The sequence below is a fragment of the Pungitius pungitius genome, chromosome 1 (genome assembly GCF_949316345.1).
Source record: "Pungitius pungitius chromosome 1, fPunPun2.1, whole genome shotgun sequence".
NCBI lineage: Eukaryota > Metazoa > Chordata > Actinopteri > Perciformes > Gasterosteidae > Pungitius > Pungitius pungitius.
The window spans coordinates 27,262,855-27,279,864 of NC_084900.1; the positions used below are offsets into that span (position 1 = coordinate 27,262,855).

The following is a 17,010-nucleotide window of genomic DNA, read 5'->3' on the forward strand; positions in this document are numbered from 1 at the left end:
AAGACTCCATTGTTCCCAGCAGTGTGAGGCGAGAAAGTGAGCTAAAGAGAGTTATGAGGCTTGCCGGTGGGGCAGAGGCTTGGGCGGTGGGCGTTGGGCCGCTGCCTAAAACCACACGGAGGAGAGGCAGCCTGACACAGAGCATCTCTGTGCGACTCACAGCCTGCTGTTGGGGCCTTGCCTCGGCCTAACAGCACTGTATGAAAAAAGTCCACTACATCGCATAAAAAACACACCTAACTGTCACTGGGCTCAACCGAATCAACGGTCCGAGGCCATATGTTCTTCCATATTTGGTGTTGTTTGTCTCCCAAGGTTTTTTTTTCTTTTACTTGAATGGACCAATCAGAGTGGACAGCTTTTAATGACGTGTGTGAATAGCGGTATTTTGGCCAGACTGAAGACCAACTAAAGCCCTGCTCAAATATGAGTTGACTTTTAGACGTTGAAACCGTTACATGCTCTAATTATTTGGAAATGGCGTCGACAATAACCAGATTTTTGAAAAAGCTATTAAGAAACATCATGCGTAAAAAATACTTTTTTTGGAGTGTTTTCAGTTTATTATTGAAACAGTAGGAACAAAAACACTGCAATTAAATAAAAGGGATCGCACAAATTAAACCTAGAACTGATGGTATGTAGCAAAGCTGAGGAGAGGAAACAAAGACATGTCGTTGCAAACTTTTGCAGTGTCTAAAACCTATTCATTAAACATTACATCACTCATTCAGTGCACATGTTAAACGAGTTTGCAAGGCAAGCAGAGCGAAGCTGAGACATCATTATTTGTTCACCCATTCGGCACACTTACAATTGCAAAAATAACAAAATAGGGCCTTACTGCCTAATACTGTGTACTAAAACTAAGTGCAACTATTAAATGTCATCCTGTGCACGCAATCAGGGGGTTAGCTCAATTTAACGACCGGTTTGCTGTTCTGGTAATCTAACTATTAACAAAAGTACTATGAAGACATTTTCAAGACAATGCTATCACTATGTCTAATAGGGCTGTGTGCAAGCCTTAATATGGAACAGGTCATACAAGCCGTTCTGTCTGGAATGGGTGGCAGTTAAAAAAGTACAGTCAATTCACATTAATAATGCACTTGAAAAGTTAAAGTCCTCCAAACTACCTAGAGAATACCAGAGACAGTGGCACAAACCCTTCTGCTGAATTTCACAGATATGTATTAGGTCAGTGTTAAAGTGGGCAGAATGTCACGTTGCTCTTGCAAACCAGGGTGCCTTTTCTTTGCCGTTCGCTCCTCAGGGCATTATGTCAAAAAAGCTTGTGCACACGGTGCTGCATACAGTTGGCCAACATATCTGGGATTCTGGCTACATGAGAGAATATTTTAACTAGTGCTCAGGGTTGCTTTAAAAGTTCTGGTAGCCACAACAACAGCCTGCCTGCATGTACTGTGTATTCCATAATAACAAACGCTCGCCTATGCAACTGCAACATATGAGAAAGTAATTAGCTGTGTACTATGTAGTCCCCTTGTGTGGTATATATACATTCTGTGGAATTTGTAGCAATTTCTACTGCTGCCACCTTCCATTTGTTATCAACTTCCTTTTGTTTTTTCAGTAATATCCATTTTTATGTCCTCTCAAACTTCCATGAAAATCTAAATCAGTCATTCTTTGAGGGATAGGTTTTATGCCTACAGGTCAGATACTCTACTATACAGATACTATTTGGCAACAGTCCAGAGTGCTGGTTAGATTACTTTAGTTACGGTATGGTGCTTGTTTTAATGGTCGTGAATGACGTCACAGTTCAGTAGTTCAGGATTTCCAGAACTTTGAGCGCTCCGGCCGCTTGGCTGACTTCTTCCTCAAGGGCTGTGGGATGAAGAGAGATGAGAGTCATATGAACTTTAATGGAACGTACAGTACTTACAGTAGGACAGTTATCTCAAGACCAATGGTTGATTATCTTATGATCTAATAAAAAACATGCCTCGTTATCTCAAGATAAGAACATAAGTTAATTTGATATCCCGACAAAACAAAAGTTTGGCTTCTTTTATTATTTAAATTGTTTGGGTCAAATCAGCTGACTGTAAATGGTTTCAAACGTATGAGGGGCCGTGAGGGACATTATTCAGAATACCCTCTCACACACACAACTGGAATGCTCTCACACACACTACTGGAATCCTATACGCTCACACACACTACTGAAAAGCTCTCACACACACTACTGGAATGCTCTCACACACACTACTGGAATCCTATACGCTCACACACACTACTGAAAAAGCTCTCATACACACTACTGGAACACTCTCACACACACTACTGGAAAGCTCTCATACACACTACTGGAACACTCTCACACACACTACTGGAATGCTCTCACACACACTACTGGAACACTCTCACACACACTACTGGAATGCTCTCACACACACATAACAAATTTCAGTTAAAACGGAAGGTGTTTCAGTTAAAACGGAAGTTGATTCAGTTAAAACGGAAGGTATTTCAGTTAAAACGGAAGTTGATTCAGATGGAAGGTCTGTGCAATAATGTCAGCTCAACCAACTGCTCAACAGCCTTCAAGTAACTTAGTCGAAGCAGCGGCGTTACTTAACAATATATTGGCCTCAGCGGAGACAATTAGAACACTTTCTAATGTCTCAAGTGTTCGGCAGCAGCCGGTCGTTTCCGCGGCTCCAGGTGCAGATGCAGTCGACAGCCACCTAGCAGCTCTCTTTCCGTCCCGGCAGCGTAGCGGCGTAACGCTGTCCGCTGCGGGTCCAGTCGGGAGGGACTGTGCGCCCCGCTATCAAGCGCAACAGCACTTCGGCACGTGGACATCTAAAGGCACGAGGAGAAAAAGGTAAATATACGTATCGGAGTTTGAAATATTTCGTGTGCAGTTTGCTAGCTGGCTAGATCACCCCTAGGACACGAGCCTAGCTTACTGAATGAATGCAACGAACGATATCTAACTCAAAAGGAGTAAGTGTGGGAATTGGGTTAAACTAAAACCAGGAATGTGGTGTATTGGTGTATGAAATGAATGATGAAAATCGGCTAGCAATTTCGCCGAGCAAATACCAAGCAATAGGATGCAGCGGTTTGTCTTTCGACTACACCTGCAATATCCGCGATGGGGTTGAAGGAAATGCACTGTGGCGCTACGGGGATGTACGTGAAGGAAATCTAGTCGACCTGCTGATAGCTGAACGAAATCGTCTTCGGGACAAACTGGACTGTGAACCGACTACTGCTGCCTGACGTTATATTTTCTTTCATTGTCTGCCAAAATATGAAAAAGCAACAACGAAAAAAGCAGGAGTTTATAATTGAGTGCTCTTTCAAATATTTGCGGTAAAACAAGAGGAAATATATAATGTAAGGCAAATGGAGGGTTGGTTGGTTAGTATTTGGCTCTTGTCAAACTGGACGTCATTAAAATATCTATTGTCTATACAAGTTTGTACGTTGTTCTACGACTGTGATATGTGAATTGTATTTATCTATGGTAGCATGACTTAATGCGCACTGGCTGTTTTCATTTAATCTTAATAGTTATTCTTATTTCAGAGCTCGGTCACAGCAGCATGACCATTTCAACAAGGACGTAATATTACTTCCCAATCCATCATGGGGAATAGTGTGCAGACAAGGTACAAAATTACGTTTACACAAACATGGGCACATCCTCAGTGCCTTTGAATTCCAGAAGGCCTGGGACCAACAGACTGTTATGGAACGCATCAGAGATAGTTTTGGTGAGCACATTCCAGAGGATGTCAGGTAAAGACTTTTTTTTCCTGCTTTGTAATTAATTATATAATAATCTTTATTCATAGAAAACAAACACAGGTCAACGAGTGCAATCATCATTATTACAAACCTAGTACAATAGCATTTGTTATACAATTTACATGACTGTCGCATATCTAATAAGAACAAGGAACCAAAGAGAGACACACTCTCACCATTGTACAACAAACTACATAGCCTAAAAGCGTTTGTTGTTGTTGTAATATCCCCATCTTCTTTGTAGCCTCCAGTTTCTAATGGCTTGTGGCAATAAGCTGGTGTCCCCGAAACTCCAGGAGGGCCAGGAGCTGAATGGGATGCTAATCCATAAGGTTTTTAAAACCAAAGGCCTGTATGTGAGACCATCAAGGATCCTTTTAGTAAGTTTTCTTTCCTTTTTTTCTTTGTTTTTAATACAATTATATTTAGTGAAATGTGTCTTGAAAAATAAATATATACGGTTTATTACTTTTAGCAGTATACAATATATATTTAATTAAAGAAAAGGTTTTAGAGCAATCTAAATTGTAAATAATAGTAATAAATCTCGTTGTAATATTTACTTTTGATATATATTTTTTTGGTCTTCTTTTCTTTTTAAGACTGACTCCGACGAAGAAAATGAATGTTCCCACATCACTACCAGATCAACATTAAGCAGTTGTGTAACAGTCAAGGATGATGACTGTTTGGAAGTTGATGGTCCACAAATCTACACTGGCAGACCTAGCACCACCAACGTTGCTACAAGTGATGGAGGAATGAGAAGTAAGGATGACCCTACTAGCAGTCATGATGGAGATGGCAACCCTGGCACTAGCAGTGGTGATGAACATGGCTATGGCATCAAACACGCCAACAGCAGTGTTGTTGAAAGGCCTACAGCAATGCAAGGAAGTGGCACTAGTGGCCACGATGGAGGTTGCCTTGCAAGAAATTATGGCAACCCTGGCACAAGCAGTCATAATGAAGACTACTCTTCATATTTAACACTTATGGCGGCTCTTCCTGATGACTATTCAGATGATGAGGAATTAAACCAAGCTATAATTGCCAGTATGGAGAGTCAAACGTGAGTAGCACAAACAGATAATGTGTCATTGAGGATGATGTGATCAGATAGTTGATATGAACTATTTCATCTTTAGATTATTATGTCATATCTAATAATGTTTTTTTATGTTGTCTTCATAGTGCAGAAAACGCCCCGGTTCAAGAGATACTGCTGGAACTCTCAAGCAAAATAAGCACAAAACAACAATGCAAATTTAATATAAATCGCTCTGCTGTCTGGGACGGAGCTGTGAGAGGATTCCAAAGGGTGTCCTATGACCCCAACTTGATGATCACTGTAAAATTCTCAGATGACATGGGGAGAAACGAGGAAGGGATTGATTTAGGAGGGCCAAGGAGAGAATTCTTGAGGCTGCTGATGGAGACCATGGCCAGGTCACCCATGTTTGAAGGAAATGAAAACAGCAAGAACTTTGCTCTTGACAGTGCTGGTAATGATCATATTAATTTATGGAGATATATAACTTTAGCTTTTGAATTGATTTACAATGTATTTAATGGCACAATGAAATCCATGATTTTATGTGGTAGTTATGTATTAATCAATATTACATTTCCTTTTATATCGTTGTTTTGAAGCTCTAAGAGAGGACCGGTACTACACAGCTGGCAGAGCCATTGCTGTAAGCTTGGTACATGGCGGTCCGCCACCAAACTTCCTCTCACCAACAGTATATTCTCTTCTGGTTAATGGTTCAGCAAAACCAGTGCTAGAAGACATAGCTGACATGGAACTTTTGGAAAAAGTCAAAAAGGTCAGTTGGTAGTTTAAATGTTATCCTGCATTAGAATTAGGTTACATTACAATATTCTCTTGCCGTTTTCCATTTTGAGAGGTAGTATCAATGTATCCCAGTCAGCTCATTGCTGAATGCTCACTTCCTATAGTTTTAATTCCTCCACTATTCAACAGATCACTGTAGTCAGAAAAGTGTATTTTACTTATTAATCTTTATTTATACTCATTATGATGCTAGGTATCTGAAAGTACTACCCTTGAGGAACTTGAGATGTCAAAGGCCCCGCTGCTTGACTACTTGGCCAATGCAGGATGTCTGAGGCCGATGCAATCAATAAGAGACAGGGACTTGCTGGTAGATGACATTGTCATGTTCCAGGTCATCCACAGGGTTCATGGTCCATTTCAAAGGTATTCAGAGGTGTTGGTTGTTTGCAGTCAGATTATTCAGAATAGCAATCAGAATTTTACCCATAGACCAACAAAATGTATTATCTTCATATAAAACTAAGTAAATTGATAATGCACAAGTGAATTAGGAACCCTAATTAAATTCTTCAAAATTCCATTCCATTTCATTTGTACAGATTCTGTGAAGGACTGAAAACACTTGGGGTTCTGGAGAAAATCCAAAGGCATCCAGAAAGCTTTCGCCCCCTGTTCTGCTATGAGCCAAGCCCACTGACTGCTGACCAGGTGGATGATATCTTCAGCATTTGGCTGTCTCCAGAAGGGAGCAACAAGAGAGCTGCTGAGGAGATAGTTGTTCCCTTCTGGAGAGACTATCTCCAGGATGCAGAGGGTAATTGTCAGTTTAGTGTACAAGTAAACATATGTGTATTTATTTTTTTACCAACTACCACTGACAATGTTTTTCTGTTTTTTATAGAGGAAGAAGGGCCATCCAAATTACAGAAAATATTGTCCTTTGCAACTGGAGCATCTGTTTTACCACCTATTGGGTTTTCTCCAACTCCCTCCGTCCAGTTCATTCATAAAGAAGATGACGACTTCTCCTCTACACCAATGTTCCCTATGGCCAACACATGTGTGAACTGCATAAAGTTGCCACTACATGTGTCATACCAACTGTTCAAGGAGAAGTTTGACTTTGCATTGGGAAACACATATGGCTTTGGCAGGGCATAAACATATGCTCTATAAAAAAAACAAAAGAAAGTCAACCGTTGCATTTCAGAATGCCCACTTCCCTTTAAATGATATTGCCTTTGGCAGTTAAGTTTTCAAGTTTTAAAGAAATTTGAGTCATGGTGTATTTTATATTTCCACTGCAATTCAACTGACTCAGGTAACGTTTGAGACAAATGTTCACCTTTGTGTCTCGTATTCATACTGTTTCATACCAACTGTTGAAGGTAATACAATTAGAATTTAGGCCATTAGGCGTGAACATAGTATCATGCGCTGTCCCATGTTATGTGTCTCTTGTATGTCTCTTCGCATGTCTGTCTGTTTGTCCCCCATTTGTCTCTTATCTGTCCGTCTCTTATATGTTTTTCCCTCTCCCTGTCTCCGTCTCCGCTTGTCTCGTTTTTGTTCATTTGGTTTTAATAAAACAATATTGAAACTTTAACATAACTGTCTTGTAATTCACTCAGAAAACTGCACAAATCAAGTAAACAAAACAATTAAAAAAAAAACGTACATAACAATATTATAGAAGAAAATTCAGAAGCGAAGAAAACACATCTATTCCATGATTCCCATCGTTTTCAAGTGGATCTACTTGTAGAATACTGTTCATCGTAGTCTCATTAATGGTTACATCAATGTCTGGAATTCTAACGTTGTTATTGGTTTGAAGTTCAGGTAATGGCCCTTCTTCATCGATGCCATAGTAGTTCTCGTCATCAAAAATACCATTTATAATGGGGTGGATTCCTACATTGTTTATGACCCCTGTATGCCACAGCTGAAGAGGAGTCGCCCCCCCTTGTGTGGACAGGCCGTGGTTGTTCCACTGGTTGATAAATTCTGTTACTGCCCTTTCAATTCTTGGTAAATAAACATAATGCAGACAAAATAGATGTAGTTCATTCAATGAATCCAGTATACCATGTTCCTCCATGAAGTAAAAAATATTAATAAAGTGTCTAGATACAACTCTATTCAGTTCTGCCCATAGTCTCTCAATCCTTTGGTTGTGTACTGAAACCCCTGTAATAACACTACGACTGTTCAGTCCTCTTCTTTCTAACATAAAACGGGCAACACGTATATTTTCCATACCATGATCACATCTGACCCGTAAGGGCAGACCAAAGTTCTCTACTCCTCCCAAAAATAATGACAAGACACTTGAGGCTCTGTTATTAGATAAGCACCGTAAGTATATAATGGTCCGGCTGAAGCCATCGACACAGCCATGAAAGACCATCCGCCATCGAATCAACTTGTGGTTGCCGTCAAAATGCCTGTTGGGAGATATAAAGTACATTATATTAAAAAGGATATATGTAAAGCTTGCAAAGTATATCAAAGTGTTGATTTTTTTTTGATAATACAAAACAACTGTTTTGTATTATTACAAATCAACTTACCATAATTGGTTGGGGGCCTGAACACTATAGACCCTTCGGCGTATGGCATGACGGCGTCTAAATGACCGCCCGATGGGATCCACTTGATCGAGGCTCTGTCTGACGCGCCAACGCTGAACCCTTAAGCCACGTGATCTCAGGCTTCCAAGAACGTATGCTTCACCTGCATTTGGAGTGTTCTGTAGTATATCAGTCACAACGCTGTCCAGGTCTTGATTTGACAATATTGCAAATCTTAATGGCCCAACTCCCAGAGTTTGTCTGTGTCTGTATAGGGTTCTTCGACTGATTCCAAAGCACGATGCAATTCTCTGCCATGTCATACCAATGGATACACAGTGAGTAATCTGTTCGGCGGCTATGCTGTATTGGGGCCGACCTGGATGGCCAGTCAAAATTGTTGGGGGTATCAAATTGTTGATCACATCATTGGATCTCTGTCTGGCCTCATGTTCATGAAGCAAGTTGCGGAAGCATCTAAACAATGATCCTAGTAGATTACTCACATCACCATCATCAGGACCATATCTGGACACAGCAAAAAATGCAGATAGAGTTCGTGTATGATCATCAAGCTCTCTATAAAGTCTCTCCTCACTGGAATTGTTGGACTCCTCACTTTGCAATGATTCAATGCATTGCAGAGCACTAGTAAAAAAATGTACAATATCCTCTTCATTTCCTCTCACCTCAGAAAATGAAGTTTGGACGTGGAAAAAAAAGAGGATCAGGTAAACACGCATTGTGGTTGAAGTACTAGCTCAAATCCAGTAAGAGCACATGCACTTCCTGGTGTGGACTTCCTGTTTCCTTCAGTTGAAAGGAAGGCCTTCTTTTTTAATTGTTATGCTCATATTCACCACTGAACCGTTATATTCCACAACATAAGCACATTTCACTAGTATGTGTGAGAGCATTTCATATGTGTGTGTGAGAGCTTTCCATATATGTGTGTGAGAGTGTTCCAGTAGTGTGTGTGAGAGCATTCCAGTAGTGTGTGTGAGAGTGTTCCAGTAGTGTGTGTGAGAGCATTCCAGTAGTGTGTGTGAGAGTGTTCCAGTAGTGTGTATGAGAGCTTTTTCAGTAGTGTGTGTGAGCGTATAGGATTCCAGTAGTGTGTGTGAGAGCATTCCAGTAGTGTGTGTGAGAGCTTTTCAGTAGTGTGTGTGAGCGTATAGGATTCCAGTAGTGTGTGTGAGAGCATTCCAGTTGTGTGTGTGAGAGGGTATTCTGAATAATGTCCCTCACGGCCCCTCATACAAACGGCCCTGATTAAGCTGACTGAAAAACTGAAAGAATAAATGCAGCTCTTTCACAGAATAAATGTTGGACTTTTACTTTGGAAGGTCTTTTATACAGAGTAAAAATTGTTGGTTGATGTTCAGAATTTTTTAGTCAGGAGGAATTACTCATAAATGTACTTTTTCAGAAAAAAAAGTTAATCATTTGAGATAACAAAGTTGGTTCCCTGAGATGACAAGATAATTAAATTGTGACCTTGAGAAAACAATACCAAAGAATTAGAAAAATGTGTCTGAGGCTAAACTTTTATTACCACTAATTAATCCGTAAACTTCTTGACTTTAGTGTAATTTCATCAGGTAAATTTAAATTAACGACAAAAATATGTATGGTGAAAAAAAGCTGGTTTTAGATTTAATTAAAAGATTAAAGTAATAGATCGGTATGCATAAAAGAAACATCATAAGAGTATCAGAACCGTTAAAAATGAAGACTTTTAACAGGTGGTATGAGTTGACAAAATTAGTCTTGTAACTTACATGAGTGTAGATCTTAAGAAATTATATTGTGAAATAAACCTTTATTTTAAAATAGACCATCAATGACAAAAACATGTAAAATAGAACAGAACAACTATGTGTTGCTGCCCCACAAACACAAGCCCCCTGTTTGTGAGGATGTGTTGATGTGACTGCTGGTCACATACACAGACACAGAGTCAATAAACAAGCTCATTTTAAGGTCAGATAGAGCAACTTGTCCCCATGAATGTCCAATTCTACTCATAAGGCCATGGGACTGTGGGCCAGGAGAAGTAGCTACAAGCATCAATCTTTGTCTGGGTTTATTTTTGGGGCGGGGGGGGCGGGGATATCTTTTAAGTCTAGAAATTAGGACCATGATGGGCTTGGAGGGGTTAACGGATATTAGCTGAAGGAATCAAATTTACAGAAACCACTTTTTCGTAGTTTTTTTGTTCTTGGCAGACCTGTGACACACCAAACATTCACCACTAGCATCATGAACGGTAAAGACCAACAATGTAGGGCATGACGGGTCCCCTAATCCCACAGAGCCACTTCCTGTCCAGCACCCAAACATCACTATCTGTGTTATTGACACTGCAATGTCTAAAAGCTGGATTCAAGCTCGAACCGCCTTTATAGATGAGGTACTTACGAGTATTTTCCCATTCTCCTCACCACAGCGATCCCCACGGCGATGGCGATGACCACTGCCAACAGAACGCCAATCACGATGCCGACTACCTGGCCAGAGCTCATGCCCTCTGTGGGACGGAAAGGCACCATTCACACTTCAGTTGAATTTTGATATTACTAGTTTTAAGGTTTATCGTAGACAAGTGAAAGTTGGGTGGGATATTTCCTTTTACGGGTCGATTAATAATGATAATTAAGTAATATTTAGTAGTAATGGTAATATATGAAGAGATACAAGGCCTGCTACTTGTAAACCCTTCATAGCACTACCAAACACAATATCCTTCTTCTCAGCTCAGTCTGTTGTATGATCCCTGTCAATAATGACAGCTGACTCCAAACTGCACTACTAAACACGACCTGTGCTTCCATCGCACACATTCCTCACCATCTGACTCTTCTTCAACAACCACCACCGCGTCTTCTGTCCTCGCTTCGTCCTCTGCTGTGTGACTGGGGTCCGATGTGTTCACCGCAGGAGGATCAGTGACTAAGGGAGATGCAGTAGCAGTGGCTGCGACTTCTATCTCAACAGTATTGGATGAGCTGGTGGGAAGCGCTGCCTCGGTGGCAACTTCCGTGGCTGCAGCTGCTGCCGTGGTTGCTTCCGTTGCCGTGGCTGCTTCCGTTGCCGTGGCTGCTTCTGTTGCCGCCGCCCCTTCTGTTGCCGGAACTTCCTGTTGGACCGCCTTTGGTTCGGTTGCAGGCGGACCAGTGATTGCAGTCAAGTCCACTGCAGGAGCGTCTGTAACATTAGGTACACGGTGGCTCTCAGCATCAAGGTCTTTGGGGCGCTCTGTGGGGCCTGAGGACAGAGGTCACACATGGGTTACGGTTCAGGCGCAATCGCTCACTGGGACTGGGTCGCGCCTATTTTTGTGGAGCATTTGTATATATTTGACCCTTGACCACTGATTTGTTTACACCATATTTTGTCATGGTGGATTAACTTAAAAGTGTGATTCCAACAGATGATGCGTTGGAAGGGTGAATGTTTAGACTGGCAAGTGACACAGAAAAGGCCCCCGGTGTGCAGGGAATGTAAAAAAGATTATTTTTTTCTCACATTATTCACCAGCATTGTGATGGACTGACATGCACACCCTGTGACTTCATAACCCCCCCCCCCCACTCCTTCAGGGTTTGCGTGCCGGCATGCCACATCCTCTGCCTCATTTCCTGTGGGGTGAGCTGTCCGTGAGGAGAGCGCGGGAAGGCTTGTTAACCCCACCTCTCAACATGCCAAGGGTGGGGCTCATCAACGCCTGATCGTGAGAGAGACACCGCAATGTGGTACATTTGCAGTTTCAAGAAGACCCAAGTTTGATGAGATGGTGGACTTAATATCTTGAGCATATGTCAGCTATATATTTACATATTTATAGCTTTTGATTCTCTCTTTTTATTGAGAAAAAACAAACATACAAGGAATGTTATTGCATAGCATCAAGCTCAAGTAACGGTTTTCAATGATAACTATGGAAAATCTGTTTTTTGACAGAGCTCTATGGGCTCAGTGCTTGCAGTGGAATGGAGGAACCCATTTTGGATTTAGCATTGGCCAAAATACATGTATTTATCCTTGTGTCTTTCATCAAGGTCTGGACTACGCAGCATCCAGGACTCAACCTAATCATTGCCCTTCAATAACTCCCACGTTCAACATCCTCGTGGCCACAACTGAAAGCTTTGCCTGGAGAGCACTGCCTCAAAACTAAGGAGGTAGATTTCAGTGTGGCACCAAAATTACGGTCTACAGTTAACTTTCCACCGACAAGACGTTGGCCTGAAATGGCTTATTTTTTCCCTTCAAAACTACTTCTCCCTGAAAACACTTACTGTAGAGACCTGTGAGTCATCTAATCTCAGCCTCTGACATCATGCCTTCTCCATCTCCTTTTTGTCCAATTGTTTGAAATAATAGAGATTACTTTACATGGGTAAAAATAACCCTATAGGTGCAGTCACTCCTTGTCCAGTGTTGCCTAGCATGCTCATTAGCAACAGGCGGGATAAATATAACAAAATATTTGTTCCCACTGGTGCAGAGTATTTTTCTTTTTTATAAGACAGACTGTTTGTTTGGAGCGTCTGTGCTTCACGGAGCATGGCCCTACGCTGGGTTAATCGCCTCCACCCCAATTGTTTCACGATGTGTACGGTTCCCACAATTAGCTCTGAGTACTACTTCCTCCTCACAGTGCGGACTGTCCTGGGTTAATGCAGCTGCTTGGTGAGTCATACAGTTAGTCTGTGGCGGTCTACGTCCCCTCGCCTCGTCTGTTGCTTTTCACTTCTCGTGTTCATGGTCGTGCCACTCCCTAACGTGCGTGGCTGCTGAAACCTTTGAGAAGGCTCAATCCCCGGAGAGACCAAAAAGGGAGAGAAATAATATGAAATAATATGAAAAAATGAGACTTAACATCTCTGGTTTTTCTATCGCTGCTCGTGTTTAAACCACAGGAGGGTCTGAGCACAGGATCAGAATCTGAACAGGACCCCGTTAAGCTTGGAGTGGAGGGAGGGAGGGAGGTGGGCAACCAGTGAAAGATGTCACTAGATATGTGAGCAGCATGTAAACTCGTTAAAAGCTCAGCATGTACCGGGACACCCAGACCCCTGCATCCATTAGAAAAAAGCAGTTAAGGTTTCTTTTTTCAGTCTTTCAATCGTAGACAGAACGATTACGTAACTGTGGCCTTGTCCTTATTTTTCCAAATGTTTGGTGGTGCACTTGGGTTATTTTACCCACAATTACATCATTCTGGCCACGCATGCTCTCTCACATCCATTTCCAGGTAAAGCGTAAGAGCTTAAAATCATCAACAATCAACAATATTAAAAGGGCCCGTCAGCTTATACTGAACGTGCTTATGTGTGTGTGTGTGTGTGTGTGTGTGTGTGTGTGTGTGTGTGTGTGTGTGTGTGTGTGTGTGTGTGTGTGTGTGTGTGCGTAAACCTGCCCACTTCACATTTCTCACTCATTATGGAAAAGTAAAGACAAGGTAAGGAGGAGTGTAAAAGGCAGCCCGGCAAAAATAGTTGAAATGTAGGAAGGGTCAAAGTAGTCCAGGGTCACAGCGAGAAGCAGTGGAGGCATACATAAAACCTGCAGTGAGAGTAAAAAAACTGAGGGAGGGGGAGGGGACACGACGCTATATATACGAGGGAGTAGCAGCTTCCATCCATTACGATCAGCTGTCACTGGGCCCCCCATGTGTGCGTGTTTGGGAGAGCCACTAATTCACAGTGCTGTGTGGGAGGCGAACGTCCTCCTCTGCGACGTAGGAGCGACATGAGAGAGAGAGAGAGAGAGAGAGAGAGAGAGGCGCCCTGGCCATCTCTCAACACACCTTTGACGAGACGCCACACAGCGTGGCCTCTACTGCTCAACCGGTGGTCCTCAGCTGTGGGCACACTGGGGATTTTAAACAAGGGACGGACCGGAGAGGAATATTCTCAGTCTTGTCATTGACGGAACACAATGAAGTCCACACCCGTACAGCAACAGCCCTCCTGGTCCAACTTAGATAGGACCGCGTGCAGCAGGTCCCATCTGCACTCTATCGCCGGGGGCAGAGACGGGTCCAGATGGATAAAGTGGGCCTTTAATCTTGATTAAATTCCCGAAATGTAATGAATACGGGCAGGGGTGAGACATTACATGCATCCACTTCTAAAGGACAAAATGGAAAGATCATGCTGTGGAATCACAAATACTTCTGTACTTTCAAACGAGACCAAACAGACCTACAATTTAATCAAGAGGCTTTCTGTTTTGAAGGTTACGCGTGGGGCCATTACAGCTTCCTCTGATAGTGAGAGAGATGACAAGTAAGAGCAACAAGTAAGACCCAAATTAAATCTTGTTAACCTTAAAGTCCAACTCCCACGTCGTAAAACACCCACCCGGGTTGTGCAAGTGTTCCTTAGTCAGCAGTCCTTTTATTATTTTTTTACATTCCCTTGGACCACGTCTCACCCTGCCGCACACGTAGTTGCTAGAGATGTGAGACATTTGTGTCAGGACTCACAGAGGAGAGCAACCCGGGGAGATGTGGGCCATACTGCTACAGTCCTGGTCCCGGGCGAACACCGCCTCAGACTCCTTTCCATAAACCCGCGTTTCTCTCTCCTCGCGGAAAGTTTTGGATGTACGACAGAGCTTGTCTCTATAAATGAGACTCGGTTGACGCGAGAAGTGCTTCTTTCCTCATGGTCCCTCTTTAACAGCATTTGCCTTATATTTGGAGTGTGAGCTCAACATTTGAGTCATCTCTTTAAATGGGCACGGACAAAGGGCATTGACCTCTCACTTCAGCAGCCAGATGTGACAGGGACACGGTCATGGGCCCGAAAGGGCAGACGAAACTCATTAAGGAGCCCGGAGGTGGTGATGGGTGGGGGGGGTGGGGGGGGTGGGGGGGGGGGGGGCACTGTGAGGGGGGAGGTGGAGGGTTTTACAGGATGCGTGGGGTTCGCTGGGTAAGTGAGCAGGCTCGAGGGAGTTGAGAAACCCCGCCATTTGTGAAGCACAGCGGCGAAATGAGCCATTTTCCTTTGTTTCCCTTCCCATTGGCAAGAGCTCAGAATCCTCCTGAAAATTGAGGGACTTTTTTTTTTCTTTTTTTCCTGAAAATGGGGCAGACATGACGTCTCCTACAAGTAAAGGTTGTCGTTTAAAAATAGACCCCTCTCTGCTCCGCATGGGCCGACACAAACCCTTGTTCCCCCCCCCAAGAGGACCAGGCTCACCAAGCTCAACAGGGGAAGAGCCGAAGGCAGGCTGAGAAGTGGGAGAGGTGTGGGGTGTCGGGGGGGGGGTTAAGTGGTAAAGCTTATTACCCCACCAAAGATGGGTAAATGCCAAGGGGTGGCGTGCCGCATGGTCTGGGTGGGGCGCCTCTCGCAGCTCAGCGCGCTCCGGGTGTCCTCTCTTCTCCTCTCTCATCCATATGACCCTCTTAAATATAGAGCCTCTCTCTATTAATACATGCACGCGAACCAGCCCTGCTCTACAGCTCGCTTAGGCCTCAGCCCCCCCCCCCGGTGCCTGCTGCTTCCCGTGGGCAAGAACGCTCAACAAGGCAAAGGAGGGAAGCACAAAGAGGGGAAGAAAGGGGCAAAATACAAACTGGGAGAAAGAGAGGGAAAGAGAAAAAAAACACTGATGCAGGGTGGGAGAAGTGAGAGACCGAGGAGTAAGTGTGAGAGGCGACAGAGGATAAGCTTTCAGATAAACGCGCCGTCTACAGCCCCCATCCCTCCCTCGCCGTGTACGAGCACTGTTTTGGGGAGCCATTCAAAGGATACTCCTTTCTTCTCTTTGCCAGTGCCAAAACGCTACAGACACGAGGCAGCAGAGCTCCCGCTATTACGTCACACTTCCCTCTGGTGTCGGCAAATCAAACTTTTGCTCCGGAGCTCAAGAACAGTGTGAAAAGATGGAGACAGATGGAGTTCGAGTGTTATAATCAACACATACCTTTTCTACCCTGGACCAAAATGTGGCTTTTCCCTCAGAATATTCATCAGATAAAGTGGAACATAACAAAAGGCTACAGGCGGCGGTTGTAGAAGCAGTCTCAATGGTGATGTATCATTGGAAATATGGAACAAATGCAAAGTATTTCAAATCAGTTGAACTTAGGGAACCTCATTGATTAGTCAGTGAACACAGAGTTAATTCTGCCCCCCCCCCCCTGAAACCAGCTTCAAGAGTGTTGCTGTTCAGTCGGCCGGGATTAACACAGACAAAGAGTGGTGTGCGGTGGGCACGTGGAGGCAGTGAGGGGACAGACGCCGTGTGCTACAACAGCAGGACAGCGATAGCGGAGACTTCACTTACTTGCATGTGTGAAGGCACAGAAAGGGCCGACCAGGGCCAACGCGAGCAGCAGCTGGATGTTCATTGTGGCGAACAAGTTTTCCCCCTGCAGTCACAAGCGTTAGGGGTTCCCTCGGGGCAGCGAGCACGCCAACAGAGCCCTCGCACGCGCCAGACACGCACCAACCGGCCTCTCCGGAGGGGAAGGTGCAGGACAGCAGGACAAAAACTAAAAAAACTAGGTGAAAGTAAATTCTTCGGGGAGGGGTGGGGGGTGGGGTAGTTCTGAGGGAGGGGGAGTAGCAGCCTGAGGTCCGTTTAACTTGTAGAGGCAGACGGGTCAGAGCCGACTTGCTATCACTGACAAGAGGAAGAAAAGAGAAGCGGTGGAGGGATGTGGAAAGGACAAGAGAACGGAGCTTAGAGTGGAGAGGCAGAGAGGGACTGGCACACAGCAGGAGAGAGCAGAGAGTATGTGTGTGTGTGGGTGTGTGAGAGAGAGAGAGAGAGAGAGAGCTGGGAGTGCAGGAGGAGGAGGGGGGGCTGGTACTGTTGGCG

At 43.7% G+C, this 17,010-nt stretch overlaps 2 protein-coding genes across 2 annotated transcripts; one reads left to right on the forward strand and one right to left on the reverse strand.

Moving 5' to 3' along the window:
* Positions 1–533: 533 nt before the first annotated feature.
* si:ch211-156j16.1 (uncharacterized protein LOC564557 homolog) lies at positions 534–16,940 on the reverse strand. The gene is made up of 4 exons (XM_037480747.2): positions 16,474–16,940; positions 11,014–11,430; positions 10,585–10,693; positions 534–1,854 (listed from the first exon to the last, which is right to left on the reverse strand). The coding sequence occupies exons 1-4, from the start codon at positions 16,535–16,537 to the stop codon at positions 1,848–1,850; spliced, it is 597 nt and encodes a 198-aa protein (XP_037336644.2). The 5' UTR covers positions 16,538–16,940; the 3' UTR covers positions 534–1,847.
* LOC119198272 (uncharacterized) lies at positions 2,423–6,886 on the forward strand. Its single transcript, XM_062563995.1, has 9 exons — positions 2,423–2,857; positions 3,568–3,780; positions 4,034–4,169; positions 4,392–4,861; positions 4,984–5,294; positions 5,443–5,618; positions 5,841–6,013; positions 6,190–6,404; positions 6,492–6,886. The coding sequence occupies exons 1-9, from the start codon at positions 2,544–2,546 to the stop codon at positions 6,749–6,751; spliced, it is 2,268 nt and encodes a 755-aa protein (XP_062419979.1). The 5' UTR covers positions 2,423–2,543; the 3' UTR covers positions 6,752–6,886.
* Positions 16,941–17,010: the final 70 nt, after the last annotated feature.